At 34.5% G+C, this 15408-nt stretch overlaps 1 protein-coding gene across 2 annotated transcripts; it reads left to right on the plus strand.

Annotated features, from left to right (window-relative positions):
• The first annotated feature begins 4273 nt into the window (after positions 1-4273).
• On the plus strand, positions 4274-15393 carry LOC122599223 (WD-40 repeat-containing protein MSI1-like). Of its 2 annotated transcripts, none has more exons than XM_043771690.1 (6): positions 4274-4702; positions 12238-12564; positions 12836-12988; positions 13926-14050; positions 14137-14232; positions 15019-15393. In XM_043771690.1, exons 1-6 carry the CDS (start codon positions 4358-4360, stop codon positions 15248-15250), a joined length of 1278 nt encoding a protein of 425 aa, XP_043627625.1. In that variant the 5' UTR covers positions 4274-4357; the 3' UTR covers positions 15251-15393. The 2 variants fall into 2 exon arrangements, with proteins under 2 accessions (XP_043627625.1, XP_043627626.1); XM_043771691.1 differs by lacking the exon at positions 4274-4702 and adding an exon at positions 8347-8513.
• The last annotated feature ends 15 nt before the right edge of the window (positions 15394-15408 follow it).

Raw genomic sequence — 15408 nt, forward strand, 5'->3', positions numbered from 1 at the left:
GGTTGGATTTGAATGATGAAACACGTTTAGTTATATTTAATGATGTTTAATTATGCTTCAAAATGAGTCTTGGAACCTCCTAAATCGATTTCAAGGTCAAGAATTGAGTTTGGGTCGTTTTTACCTTCAAGAATCTGCAGATTGTAATGCCCGTTAGTCCTGTAACGGCCGTTACTTTTGGTAACGCCCGTTAAGGACTGAATTTGATAACATTTTTAAACGGCTCTAACTTTCAAACCGTAACTCCTTTTTTAACGTATGACCTATCGTTTGGAATCGTATCAGAGTCTACTTTCTTATGGTATTATCCATTTTGACTGAATGCTTCTCAATTTCTAAAATGTTGAATCAAAGTGTTCTAGTTCATGCTCGGGAGAGTCATTAAGGCGTTTGTGGGATTTTGGCGTGACTTAAACTTACTTAAACAACTTGTGTTGGGTTATAGAGTTGACGTTGATGATACTATGATATATGTTGATAGGTTGTGGACACGTGACGGTTGTTGGACATTTATAGCTCGACATTATCTTGTCGTTTTGCTTGGAAACCAAGGTGAGTTTCGTAGCTCCCTACTCAATTGAGATTCGGGCTGAAAAGTGTACAACCTTTGTGTGTTAACTTGTTTGATTGTGCAATTATATGTTTTGCCTTGATTGATGACATAGTTAAATTGTGTATACGCTTGATTTCCTTGATTGATGACATTATGGAGGACAAGATGACAATTGAGGGACAATGTGTGCATGCATGAAAACATAGGACTTGTTAGGATAATTCTTGATATCATTATTACTTGTTCTTGCTAACTAGGTGTATTCTAAATATCTTGATGTAGTTCATTATGTGAATACACGTGTGAGGGTCATTGATGTACATGGTTGTTATGGAAACATTGATTGATTTATGGATTTACATGTTGTGTAACGGTTTTGTAGATGTGCAATTATGTGAATTGTTGTATGGTTATTGCATATGTATGTTGAGTTGTTACAGATTAGTTGTGTATATATGGAGGACGGTAATGCCTTTGAAAGGTTGGAGATGTGGTGGGAAGGCTGCGGGTGACCCTATATATAAGCATCAAAGGCCGTTCAAAAGTAGTATCGTACGAAGTATATACACATGGTGTTTTTGGTTATGGGCGGACATTGATGGTCATCGATGAACAACTTATGTGCAATTAAGTACAATGAGATGCATGATGTGCAATTAAGTACAATAAGGTGCATGATGTGCAATTGAGTACAATGAGGTGCATGATGACAATGTGTGCAAGTGCAATAAACGGGTACTATACGTACTTGATGACAGTGAACGGGTACGATACGTACTTGATGACAATTGAATGACATGAGAACAATTGAGGGACATTGACGAACATGTTTGACATTTTAGAACGTAGTGGATACGTATTGATGTCGATATTTTGGTGTTCTTGTGCATTATATGTGTTCTAGCTATTGTATAATTTGTGCAATGGATACATGTGGGACTAGTTTGCACTATAAGCCAACCTAAATTGAGTACTTGTGTCCTTTCAGGACTTACTGTAAGTGTGTTCCTTGCTCGTTATTTTGTTCGCATGGGGAATGGATTTGTCATTAGATCCTTGTCATTCTCTCTTACGAACTCACCAACCTAGTGTTGACCTTGTTTAGTACACTTTTTGAAGTAAATCTCGAGAATCCAAGAAGTGATGGTTGATTGATGCTTGCACTAGGACTTGGGCTTGGACTTACATGGATCCAGGATTCATTCGCCCTATTTTATGCATTTTTGTGTTTGATTTTGATGTTGGATTCACCGAATCCTTTTCTTGTTCATGTAGTTCATGTTCTACGGTAATCCCATGCATACGCTATATCTTTTCGGTAATATTCGAGCCTAGCTCGGGGTGTTACACCTAAGAACCTCTTGAAAAGTGATATTTCATATGAGATTTATTAGTCGATTGATATGTGATATATGAGGCCTAAGAACCTCTTGATATGAAATATGGGGCCTTAGAATGCCAAGTGAATGATATGGTTTGTTTGTGATTATGATTGTGTTGTTTTGCTTATATGGATCAATATAATGCGTTAAAGTACCAAGGTGGGCATGTAGATATGGCACGACAGTGTCATAGGCTATATGTAATAGTCCTTGGTGTGTTTCCCTCCTTCGTCTATGTAAATGTATGCAAGTATATTCACTATACGTTTTAGTTGTTTACCATTTTTATAGGCGGTTCCGAAACAGGGAACTAGGATCTTGGTGTGAAGTTTGATTAGAAGAAGTTGCATTTTAAAGAATTGAAGGTATTGCCATTCATGGAGGAATGATATTTTGTGTAGATACTTAGGTATCCCGCCTCATTATGGCTCATGATACTTTGTCATTTTGGTAAATTTGGTTTTGGTACATTTGATATGTTTTATAAAGTTGGGTTATGTAAAAATTTGCCCATGTTGGTTTGAAGGCATGATCTTTTGTTAACTCATCACAACTTGGTTAATTTAAGATGTTTGACTAAATGGGTGAATGACTCGTAAAGTTGTAGAACTTACTCTTGAACATTTGAAACCTTTTATAATGTTGAGTAATGTGTTTATGATTTATTTGCATCACGGAATGGTAAGGGAAAGTTTGAATGTGAGTCGAAATGCTGTAAATTGTTAAAAAGAATGTTTTAGGAGTACAACCGTGAGCACAACCTCTGGGTCACGGAGCATGACCTCTGTGTCACAGAGCACGACTCTTGCAAACTGCAAAGGTCGTGCTCTACTGTCTTCGAACCTTGATTTTTTCCGAGCCTTCGTTTGACCTTTTTGGGTCCTGAAACGTATATAGTAGTCTATTTACATCACTTTAAGAACATTCTAAGTGTTTTTTCTTGAATTGCAACATTTTGATTTTTCGCGAAAAATGATCGTATTTTTCTAAGTATAAGATATAAAGATTTGGTTTTCAATAATTACGCTTTCATTTGGGTTGAGTCCTTTCACTCGTACCTTATAAAAGAGGAAACCCACCCCCTAAATTTCAAAAGATGATTTGATCTACCTAAAATATCTCTATCCCTTGTTTACTAATTTAAAAATCCTCACTTAATATACCTATAATACTCTTAATAAAATAATTGAGTTAATTACAGAAATCGTCCCTGTCGTGGTACTCAGCTTGCAGGTTTCATCCCTAACTTTCAAAAATTACAGTTTTAGTCCAAAAACTTTGCTCCGTCAACAGTTTTAGTCCTGACCATATACGCCCGTTTAAAATTAGGTCACGTGATTCGCACGTGATGGGTATTCTCGTAAATTGGCGTAATAATACCCAGAGTTAATTACATAAATCATCCCTGTTGTGGGCAGTCACTTGCAACTTTCATCCATAACTTTCAAAAATTTACAGTTTTGGTCCAAAATCCAAAATAAAATTAAACACAAAATCATTTGGATTTCTAATGCATAACATTTATCACATATACAATCTCAGATCCAAAATCAAACACAAATTTAATCCAAAATTTAATGAAACTCCAAATCTCATTACTTTCATATCAATACATGATCTGTATACAAACATAATATATAATTATATATATTTTGGATATTGGACCAAAACTGTAATTTTTTGAAAGTTAGGGATGAAAGTTGCAAGTGATCGTCTACAACAGGGACGATTTCTATAATTAACTATGGGTATTATAAAACCAATTTACGAGATTACCCATCACGTGTGAATCACGTGACTTGGTTTTAAACGGATGTTTATGGCCAGGACTAAAACTGTTGACAGGGCAAAGTTTTTTGGATTAAAGCTGTAATTTTTGAAAGTTAGGGATGAAACCTGAAAGCTGGATACCACAACAGGGACGATTTCTGTAATTAACTCAAAATAATTTATAATATAAATATCTCAAACTCTTAAAATTACTACATTAGCTTTTTTAACATGAATTACTTTTGCATTTATCATCATTGCCGCCTCCACCACTCATCACCGCCACCATTGCCAACACCACTTATCGCCATCACCGCTACCACCCATGTTTATATTGCACGGACATACCACTTGTAAAAATCTTAAATTATTAGTTATTATTTTAAAGTAAGTAAAGCATAAGTAATAAAGTAGGGAGTATAAATGTATATAATTTTAAAGAATAATATTGCTAGAATAAGATTTAACCATTTATAACATTACCTATAGTTGTATTCTTTGCAATGAAATTTATATTGTTGATAGATAAACTTTGTTGCATACCACTACCCATAATTTTACTTTAACCCTCTGATGATTTATATGCCCACATCCCCTGTGTAAGAAAATCATCATTCCATAAAACAAACTCCCTCCAAAAACCCAAAAAAATATGGGCAAAAATGAAGACGATGTTCGAAGACAAGTCGAAGAACGAGTGATCAACGAAGAATACAAAATCTGGAAGAAAAACACACCCTTTTTATACGATCTGGTCGTCACTCACGCCCTCGAATGGCCTTCCTTGACCGTCGAATGGCTTCCCGATCGAGAGGAGCCGGCCGGAAAAGACTACTCGGTCCAGAAGCTGATTCTTGGGACCCACACTTCAGAAAATGAGCCAAATTATTTAATGATAGCTCAAGTTCAATTGCCGGTTGATGATGCTGAAAATGATGCTCGCTCTTATGATGATCACAACAATGATGTTGGTGGGTTCGGCTGCAATAATGGCAAGGTTTGTTTTATTTTTTAATTTTTTTTTAATTTTTTTTTCAATTTGTTGTTGTTGGTTTTTTTTTTTGTAATTTTTTGGGAATTGGGGATTTGGGTGTGCTGAATTATAGTTGGATTTGATGTTATGAGATTAAAGTTTGGTGCTTTTTGAAAAAAAAAAGTTTTCTTTCTTTTTTTTGTTAATGTTTTAATTTTTTTTTTATTTAGGGTTTTGGGGTTGGAAATTAGGTTAGGGTTTGTTATGTGTGTAGGTTGGTTGGATTGACTGGAATAGAATAGTACATGCGTGATGAGCTGGATTGGTTGGTTGATATATGTAATTTTGTAAAATTTAAGTATTTAATTAAATTATCAAAAAAAAAAAAGTTTAGAAAAAATATACAGCAATGGCAGTAGCTGAAGGTTGGGGATGGTCCTGACGGCGGCGGCAGTCTGATGTGGCACTGGTGGTGGTGACTTGTTTTCATTTTTTTTTTTTTGGGTGACGGCTGGTGATAATAAAAGGGTTGTTTTATCCGCTAAGAGGTTTTAATTTTTCAATTTAACAAAGTTAGAATTTCCTATCTAAAATATCTCTACAATTTATTGAAATTAGTTTAAGCTCAATTTACTCAAATTTATTGAATTTAATTTAAGCTCAATTTACTCAAAAATAGATTTTCTTATCTTGAAAATATATACAACTTATCTAGTTTATATCTTATCTAATTTATATAAATTAGAATATGACAATAATATTGATAGAAACAATTTTTATTGAACTTTCAAATATTGTATCTAAGTGAGAGTGAATTGCTTGAAAATTGAAAGATATGTGTGCATATCTAAAATATCATTATGCATACAAAACAAGTCTAGATGTTATAGCATCCTTATCTTAACCTACACACGTGTATACACGAGAATAAATCTATTTATAATAATATAGATAGATCGTCATGATCATTGCGCTTATATTAGCGGAAAAAGTTTATGTCTTTGGTAGCTTATTGGTAAGGTCCTAAGGGCTTGGAATCTTTAGGAGTCATGCCACGTGATAATAATTTAAAATGGTGGAATTTGGAACCATGAAGAGGATCGATTTATCTAGCTCTATAGGTCTTGTTGGGTGGTTTGTCGGGTTTGGAGTTCATGCGGTAGAGTTGTATATATCACTAAAATGGTAGCCCGGATGCTCTTTCCCTCATAAATTTAGAATTAAAACAAGAGCCAAATTTCTCAAATGAAGTGTTTTTTTGTAGTTTGAATGTAAAATCTTGGTTAACATGTGTCCTTGGTGTTTTTATGTGTGTGTGTGTGTTTATTCACCGGAGTTACGTCTAGGACTTTTTTATGTATTTATAGAGTTTAAGGTTGGATTAAGTGGTTAACCATTGACTCTGGAGACTGAGGTGAAGGGTTCCAGCCTCATGCCTTGCAAGGCTGGAGGTCCTTTCGATCGACAACCTCATTATGTTAGTTAGGGGTAAGGCTGTCTGTATCTCAACCCAATACACTGTCGTGATATTGGGACCCAAAAGTCGTTGAAGATGTCATTGGGTATTAGTTACTTGCCTTTTATTTATAGAGTTTACCAGCTAGAACCCTTTACCCAAAAAAGGGTGCTTTTTAATAAAATTTAATGATAGGGTGCTTTTTAATAAAATTTAATGATTAGCCGGTGAAATTGATGTTAGGGTTGGATGTGTATGTCTTATACAAAGTTCCCATATATTGTTAATTTAAGGTATACAATGTTTGCTCCCATATAAAACAAACCCCCTACTCCCTTTTCAACTTTCTATCTACCCAAACCCCTCCTTTTTATTAAAAGCTTTCTTTTTATAATCAACCCATATTACATTATTACCTAAAATACCCCTAGTAAAATGATTTATAATCTATATAAGTTCTAAAATAACTACACTATCCTCTTTTACATATATTACCTTTACATCAATAACCATGTCGCCTCCGCAGCCATCACTACCGGTCGCCGCCATCGCACCATCGCTGCTGCATCGCTCGGCCATCCGTCTAGTTTAAGATATAAGATTCGAGACTATTAATCAAGTTGTTGAGTACAACTATGTAGATTAATCTATAGAGTACTTTATGTCATGGTGTTGGAGCTTGTATGATATTATGGGATTAACATATGCCGGGGAGTGCAAGTCAGTTTGAAACTTTTGTTGATCTTTTATGAGAACAAAGGTCGACTATGACCGCTATGTTGGCGATTAATTGGAAATGCTGAATTTGTTAGGATTGAATGCAACATAAGGTTATGTTGTAGTAGACCATTTTGGTGTTTATCTTTTTAATGGTGTGGAGTACGTGTGTAGAATTATATGTAGAATTATATGAATTAGTTATAATAGTCGAGATTAATATGGTGGATAGCAAATGAAGCTATCTCAACTGGTAGATGCATCCCTGGTTTTTCTCACAGGTCTTGGGTTCGGCTCTCATGAGTCGCAAGTCTGTGAGTTTTTTTCCTGAATTGCCTGTAACGGCTTATGGTCTACATCTCGTAGTCTAGAGTACGTGCAGGGCTTCACCGTTATACGGTGACTTCACCATTATAGGGTGAGGTGTTCCCTGATGTCGAATACGGACTAACTGTTCAAAAAATATATATATATATGGTGGATAACGGAACTACTATAGTTGATGACACTAGAATAAGTCTACTCTAGAGTTGATTCCATGATTAGCATTTGAAGATTGTTGGACTAAATAATTACTACAAAACAATATATCTATCACCAAAAAAATGCACTGAAAGAATTATTTGGATATTAGTATTAATTTTCTGAAAAATGATGGTTTGTGATCTTTTGGAACGGATTCAGGTACACATAATTTGCAAGCCACTACTAGTTAGAAAAACAGCGCTCTTTAATCACTAAACAAATGATAGAGGGGCGGGATCGGGGATGTGGTTAAGTTGAAAATGACATCAAGGGTGATTTGAGTTGCAGTTTGTTTCATTCTTTTTGGACTAGCGTTGAATTTTTTTTGAACCTGTTACTCATTATGTTAGGTGTTAGACTTGCATTGTTTAGAAATAAAAGCTGTAAAGTTGACAACAATAGTATCTTAATAATGAAAACAGGGATGGTATATTGAAGGTGGTAACTCTTTATGAGGTGTCAAAAACTGATTGGTTTAGTTGATCTTTGTGTAGGAGTGTTTGGTTGTGGCTTTTTGTTAGCTAATTTGGTTATTTAGGTGCTATCCTTTTAGGCCGTGACCTTTGTATATGATGTTTTTGTGGTGTTTTGTATTGTCTAGCTTCTTGCTAGTTTTTTTTAATGAAAGTTTATTGATGTGCAAAACAAAATAAAATAGGGAATGGTAATATAGTTATTCAATAAAATTGGCTAGATAATTATATCCATAATGAAATAAATTTACCATAAACAGGCGTTATGAGATATGGTTTAGTATTTTTGATTTGATTGCTTAATTAGGGTTGCCTTGAGCATCACTTTTGAAGAGAATCTCTTATTTGTAGACTGTTCTTATTGTTCTTTTCTTTTTTAACTTTATTTATATTGTTTGGTTTTGATGCTATGAGATTCATTCTTGGGAGCAAGGAATTGGGACTGTGGGAGTTGGTGCCTAGTCTAATAATCCAGTGCTTCTTGGATGCTCCCAGGGGTCTTTGAGAGTGGTTTGTTACGTCCGGGGCTTTACCTTCCAGGTTATCAAAGGTGGCATGGGTGGGGTTTTCATCATGCCCAAAACAAAAGGGCCTATTTCCTAGATTATTCTTGTCCCATGTTCAAATGAATGTTGTTTGTGGTGTGAATGCAAAGGGTACCAAGGTAGGTAGTGTATTCTGTAAAATTACCACTATAGGTGATGTAGTTGATGTAATGTGTTCATATCAAAATATTCCAACTTTCTTACAAGGTAAATTTTATCTTCAATTATATGGTCTATATGTACACATATTACCTTTGTTTGAACAAATTCAAAAGTTTACTACATCCAATAGTACAGTTTCTTAAGAGAATTACCTATAATGCTACAGATTTTGAAAGTTTACGAGCTCTTTTAATCAAGTACACTGGTTGAGCTGGAACGAGTCACATTATTACTCATTTTAGAGAAGATTTTCTAAGTTACCAACTATAATTGTATTTTACCAAGTACATTACGAACCATGGGACAAAGATAGAAGTATGTTTCTATCAGTGTACTTAACGTAAATTCTTGATTAACTTGTATTATTGGTGTGTGTGTGTGTGTATTCAATGATTAGGTCTTTGTCGGTCTAGATATGATACTAGTTATTGTTATTGGAGGAGATTTTGAAAGTTCCTAGCTATACTGAGTACATGACCTACCTTGGAACAAAATGTATAAGTTATTTTTTTTCAATGGACTTTACCCAAATGTCTAGATATGATATGTTGATCGATATGTATGATAAGTGAAGGTGGGTAGGTTCTCTTTAACAATTGATCAATATGATTTAATGTATTGCTGGTGAAAATGAAGGCTTTAACATGTGCATGCTTTATGAGTGTTTGTATATTGTTTCTTTTGAGATATACGAGTTAAGAATTAAGCTGTTGAATACGACAAATCAGATTAATGTGTAGATTACTTTGTGATAGAGTTTTAGAGCTTGTCTTTTAGTATCGGATTACTAACAAATGCTGGTGTGTTGTAAATTGAACTTCTTTTGATGTTGCACTAGAACTAGAGTTGGTTTGTTGACTAGTAAGCGAAAATTATGAGTTTATTAGGGTTTATTGCAAAAATGAATATGGGTTGCGAGTTTTTTTGTAGTTCCGGGGACTTGTTCTCCATGTAGTAAAAAATTTCTTTGGTTTTTTTTAAAAAGCGGAGTTAATTTGTATAAGAAGCTAAGTAGTTAATTACTAAAATAGCGGTGTAGCGGTCAAGGCCGCTATATGCTATATTGGTTATAGCGGTGAGATAGCGGTTGTATAGCGGTAATGAAAATATTATGCAATATCTATATATCTATATATATATATATATATAATACTTATTACTTAATATTTAATAAAAATATCAATTAATACTTTATACTTAATAGAAATAGCAAAAGTCAAGCTTAAAAGTGTCAATATTTGAAACATTAGTGTTACTACTTGCAAAAATTAGTGCTTCTTTCAAGTTTTGGCCCAAAAAAAAAAAAAACGCTATAGCACCGCTATTTTACCACTCTTTGGACCGCTATAGCACCGATATCGGTAAAATAGTGCTGCTAATAGCGGGACCGCTATTTTGACCTCTATTGTACCTCAGGTCCGTTATCCGCTATAGCGCCGCTATTAACTACACAGATAAGAAGAAAGTTACGAAAAGCATTAATGTTAAGGTTCTCTTGGGGTGCTCTGTATGCAAGTTTCTAGAATTGATTTGTATAGGAATAAATATTAAGATTGACAGTAGTGGTATTCTTGTTATTAAGTTTAGGGAATTATAAAATAGTAATGGTTAAAACAGGCAACGTAATTATATCCATAATTAAATGACTCTACTATATAATTAGACGTTATAAGATTCGGTTTTCTATGTTTGGTTCGATTGAAAAATTAGGGTTGACATGAACATCATTTTTGGAAAGATGGCTCTCTCTTATAAGCAGACTGATTTTGTATCTTTTACCCTCACATTTCTAGTATTTTCAAATTTTCAATAAAACATCATTCAGGTTTTTTAAGATGGCTGGCATATTAACCAGTCGTGACGAGAGGCCGTATTGGTAACAGTTGAGATTTGATTCCTAATTGTTACCAATTTGGTTGTATTTGATCTAATTAGAAAACATCTTACTTTTAACATATGCCATTGTTGTATGAAAGTCAATTTGACTGAACCAAAACTGTGTATCTGTATCCGCGTGATGCAGATCAAATTTTCATTTAGTTTTTTCATAATTAAATTAAAATAGCAAAAAAACTAAATGTGTGTGTGTGTGTGTGTACAGCGGTCATGGAGCCAGTAGAAGTTAAATGTTGGGGGTGGCTGCTTCGGCAGTGGCCGGCAGTTGAAGTGGAGGTTGGTGGCAGGGTGTATGAGATGTGTGATGTATTCCCTTTTTATTGGGTCGCGAAAGAGGGTGATGTGGTGATTTTCTATTGATGTTAATTCTAAATTGGGGGTAGGGCGTTTATTTTTAGAGAATACGAAGTAGTTTAGAAGTATAGATTATCATGATGATTGTGGTTAATGAGACGGAAATTTTTGTCTGTATTTGCTGGCCTCATGGTAAGGGCTACTTGTGCCAGCCTGATAATCCAGAATTGTAGAGGTATTTATCTGCCCGGTCACCAGAGATGGGTCGGAGATTTATTTCTCATACTCGAACTCAAAAGGAGTCAAATGTGACAAATGAAGAGTTAGTTATGGATTGAACATACATCTTGATTAACTTGTGTTCTTGGTGTGTGTGTGTGTGTGTGTCTGTGTGTGTGTGTGTAGTGATTAGCTTTTAGTAAGTCTAGATATGGTAAGTTGATTGATATGCATAATAAGTGAGAGAAAGGTGGTAGGTGCTCTTTAACAGTTAATCTAGATAATTTAATGTATTGCTGGCGAAAATAATTTCAGGGTTTTATGTGTGTATGTATTATGTAGGGTTTTATTGTTTATTTAGGATTTTAGATTCTAAATTAAGTTGTTGAATACCACAATTCAGATTGATCTATAGAATTTTATAATTATTTAGGATTTCAGATTCTAAATTAAGTTGTTGAATATGCAATTCAGATTGATGATCAATCATTGATCTATAGAATACTTTATGATATTATTTTAGAGCTTTTCTCTGTATTATCGGATTATGTGACATATGTTGTGGTGTTGTCTGTTAAAGTTTGAACTTATCTGGATGTTGCTAATCTATTTTCCAATATTCATGGTGATTGGGAGGGTATCAATGATTTATTAAACATCACCTTTATTATAGAAAAGGTTAACGTATGAATGTAAGTGACATATGAATAGAAAGAGTAATAAAATAGGAATGAATCTATGGATTACAAGATTGTAAAGATGAGGTATCATAAATAATGGAAGGAAGATGCAAAAACCTACCTGGGTAGATTGAGTATGTTATTGAACTGATTGTCTTTCTATCTTTCTCTTTGGATGTAGTTTAGCAAATTTGAGAAAGGTGCTATTTCTAACATGTCATGTATGTCTAAAGGTCAATTGACCCTTAAATGATATACAATGACTATGCTTATTGTAAATTTGGTAAAACTGCAGTAACTACCCTTGTAGTATATATGTTCATAATGTCTCTCTCTAATTGCCTTGGCATATTAATAAGTTAAGGACCTAATATTATCAAGTGGATATATTATCTGCAAAAATATATGGGATTAACCAATTTATTAGTTATGCTGGAAAAGATTGTGTAGTAAGAAGATCGTTAGTTTCTAAGTTTCGGGTAAAGTTTGTATTAGCTCTGTTATATTCAGTATCGAACACAGCCACACTTCACATGGCACAGTTTCGTGCATCATATCTTGGTGTGTTTTAATGTGATGTTTTTGCTTTCAGGTTCAAATAATTCAGCAAATAAATCATGAGGGGGAGGTGAACAGAGCTCGTTATATGCCTCAAAACCCATTCATTATAGCCACCAAGACAATTAACGCAGAAGTTTATATCTTTGATTATAGCAAGCACCCATCTAAGCCTCCTCTTGATGGAGAATGTAATCCTGATTTAAGATTGAGGGGTCACAACACTGAAGGATATGGTTTATCGTGGAGTAAATTCAAGCAAGGTCATTTGCTGAGTGGTTCTGATGATGCCCAAATTTGTTTGTGGGACATTCAAGCAACGCCAAAAAACAAGGTCTTGGAAGCTAAGCAGATATACAAGGTATATATCTATAAATGGAAAATATGCAATGAAAGTGAGTAGTTGATATCTTACACATAAATATAACCGTTTCTATTAGTGGCAAATATGCTATGAAAGTGCGTAGTTGATATCTTACACATAAATATACAAGGTATATATCTATCAGTGGCAAATATGCTATGAAAGTGGGTAGTTGATATCTTACACATAATATAAGTAAATAACACTTTCTACTTTTTAAATGGTTTCTATTGTTCTTTAATATTAAAGTATTTTATATGGTTTAAAGATTCATGAAGGCGTTGTTGAAGACGTGGCTTGGCATTCTAGGCATGAACAGCTATTTGGCTCGGTTGGGGATGACCAATACTTGCACATATGGGATACACGATCTCCATCGACTACCAAGCCTATGCAGAGTGTAATAGCTCATCGAAGCGAGGTAAGCATACTTTTTTCGTGTCACATATTGATTATCCTACAGTTTTATGGAAATAAGGAATGTGGGTTTGCATCTTATGCTATAGCATATAAGCGTGGATCGAGTTGGAACCTAACTAAAAGGTAAAATTAAATGGAACCAAAAACCAAACCAGTTAAACTGATAAAGGGCCGGTTGGGTTCTGATTTAGGAAAGGTTCAGTCCGAATTAGGCCGTGAACTTAATAAATATACATGTTTGTCTAATTTGAAAAGGGGTTTACATAAATTCCATGCACTTTATGCTTTGTTTTCCATTAGTCGTTGTATTCAGAATTGTCCCATATGGGTCATTGAAATTTGGTATTTTGTTCCACTTATTCAGCGGGTAATTCAGTAATTGATGACCGTCTTGAAAGTTCAAACAATGATGTGGTGGTTGCTTGCTGATGTGGCGATTATGAGTAACTGTGTGTGTCTTTATTTGGTCATTATTCTCAGGTTTGCATGATATTAGTCTAGTTGTCTCAAGTTGAGTATTTTGGAGATGGAAAAAATAATACCTATTATTTTATTATAAGGTTTAAGTTTAATTGATTGGATCAACACGATCAACTTTAGAGATTCCAACTTGAGGACCCCAACCCACTTTGTATGTATCATGTTTATTGAAAATGGCATTCTAGTGGTTGGCAGTCTTATAGTAAGTATTTGAACATTATGTCTGGCATGTGCTAATTGCATGACTAAGTCAATGGATGATACTAATGATGATGTAAAGTGGAGGGATAACTTTTTATCATGGTAATAGGAAGTCGAGGAATGAACTTTGGGACTCTGTGTAATTGTTTCCATTCCTTAGAAAAGCGACTTTATAATGTACGAGACATGTGCTGTTTGTTATGCATTAACTACTGCCAGTATATCTTGACTAACTTGTTTTCATGCTTTTTGGGTAGGTTAATTGCTTAGCATTCAATCCTCTTAATGAGTGGGTTTTGGCGACTGGGTCAACAGACAAGACTGTGAAGCTTTTTGATTTAAGAAAGTTCACGACTGCTGTTCATACGTTTGATCGTCACCAGTAGGAGTTCTTGACAGTTTTTTAGTCATTTGCAAACTTATTAACCCTTATTATGGCACCACCTGATCAATTGTCATGGTTTTCAGGGAGGAGGTGTTTCAGGTTGGATGGAGTCCAAATAATGAGACAATTTTAGCATCTTGTTGTCTTTCCAGGAGACTCATGGTATGGGATCTGAGTAGGTATGTATCTGATTCATTCCAAACTCTGATCTTTGTAATTTCTTTCCTTTTTTGAACTAGAATAGAACCTATGTGATGCAGCCGATGGCTTTAGTCAGTTTCTCTATTATTTTTAAATTTAAATCTAACTATCAAATAAATAGAAAATTTGGTGGCTGGGGTGGTGCTGTGGTAGCGGCTCGTTGCATTGGATGACACTGGTGGTTTAAGAGGGGTAACATATCAATTTTTTATTCTTGGTTGGGAAAAGTGATGTGATACTTCCTTATAGATGCCACTTAATCTTCACGTATGCACCCTAATACTTCATTGTTAATGCGGGTGAGATAAGATTAACTATATCAAATTAACTGGTTACTTATTACGACTTGTAGAATGAAATCTAAGTTTAGTAGTACTAGGATTGTATTGTGCACAAAACGTATGCATCATAATATTTTATGTGAGACAAAAAAGAGTAGTTTTAAGAATGAAGATATGATAAGTAATCTAACCTTGTAATACAGAAGAGTGCTTATAGCAACAACATATCCAAACGGAAAACGATGTTACGCTGAACTTGCATATTCTTTTTATGTCAATGTTTTCACACATTGCATTAAAGATTTATGCTTTACATTCAATATAACTTCTTTCATCGACTGAAAACCTATTATATCTTATATTCCGCTTTTCAAATGCCTTAATGTAGCGGGTATCCAATTTGTATATAAGGTACGCCCGTCAACGAAGTGGTTGTGTGAGCTTGCTATTCATAAAATTATTAAATGTTATTTTGGAACGCAGGATCGACATGGAGCAAACCCCAGAGGAAGCAAAAGATGGGCCGCCAGAGTTGCTATTTATTCATGGTGGACATACTAGTAAAGTTTCTGATTTCTCGTGGAATCCATGCGAAGATTGGGTCATTGCTAGCGTCGCTTCAGATAACATCCTCCAAATATGGCAGATGGCTGAAAATATCTACTATGATGAAGATGATGTGCCTGCCGATCAACTCAATAATATAGATACATAGGCTAGGTTTTCGCTTTCTCTTAATCTAGGATTTATTTCACCCCTACCATAACATAAACTTAAGGTGGTACTTAGCTTGAACTGAATCTTGGCATCTTTCTTATGAATATAGAGTAATTAGGTAATCTTTGTTTTTCTGGTCGACTAAAATGTCTTTGC

Source organism: Erigeron canadensis, chromosome 5, assembly GCF_010389155.1.
Source record: "Erigeron canadensis isolate Cc75 chromosome 5, C_canadensis_v1, whole genome shotgun sequence".
In the NCBI taxonomy this organism is placed as follows: domain Eukaryota; kingdom Viridiplantae; phylum Streptophyta; class Magnoliopsida; order Asterales; family Asteraceae; genus Erigeron; species Erigeron canadensis.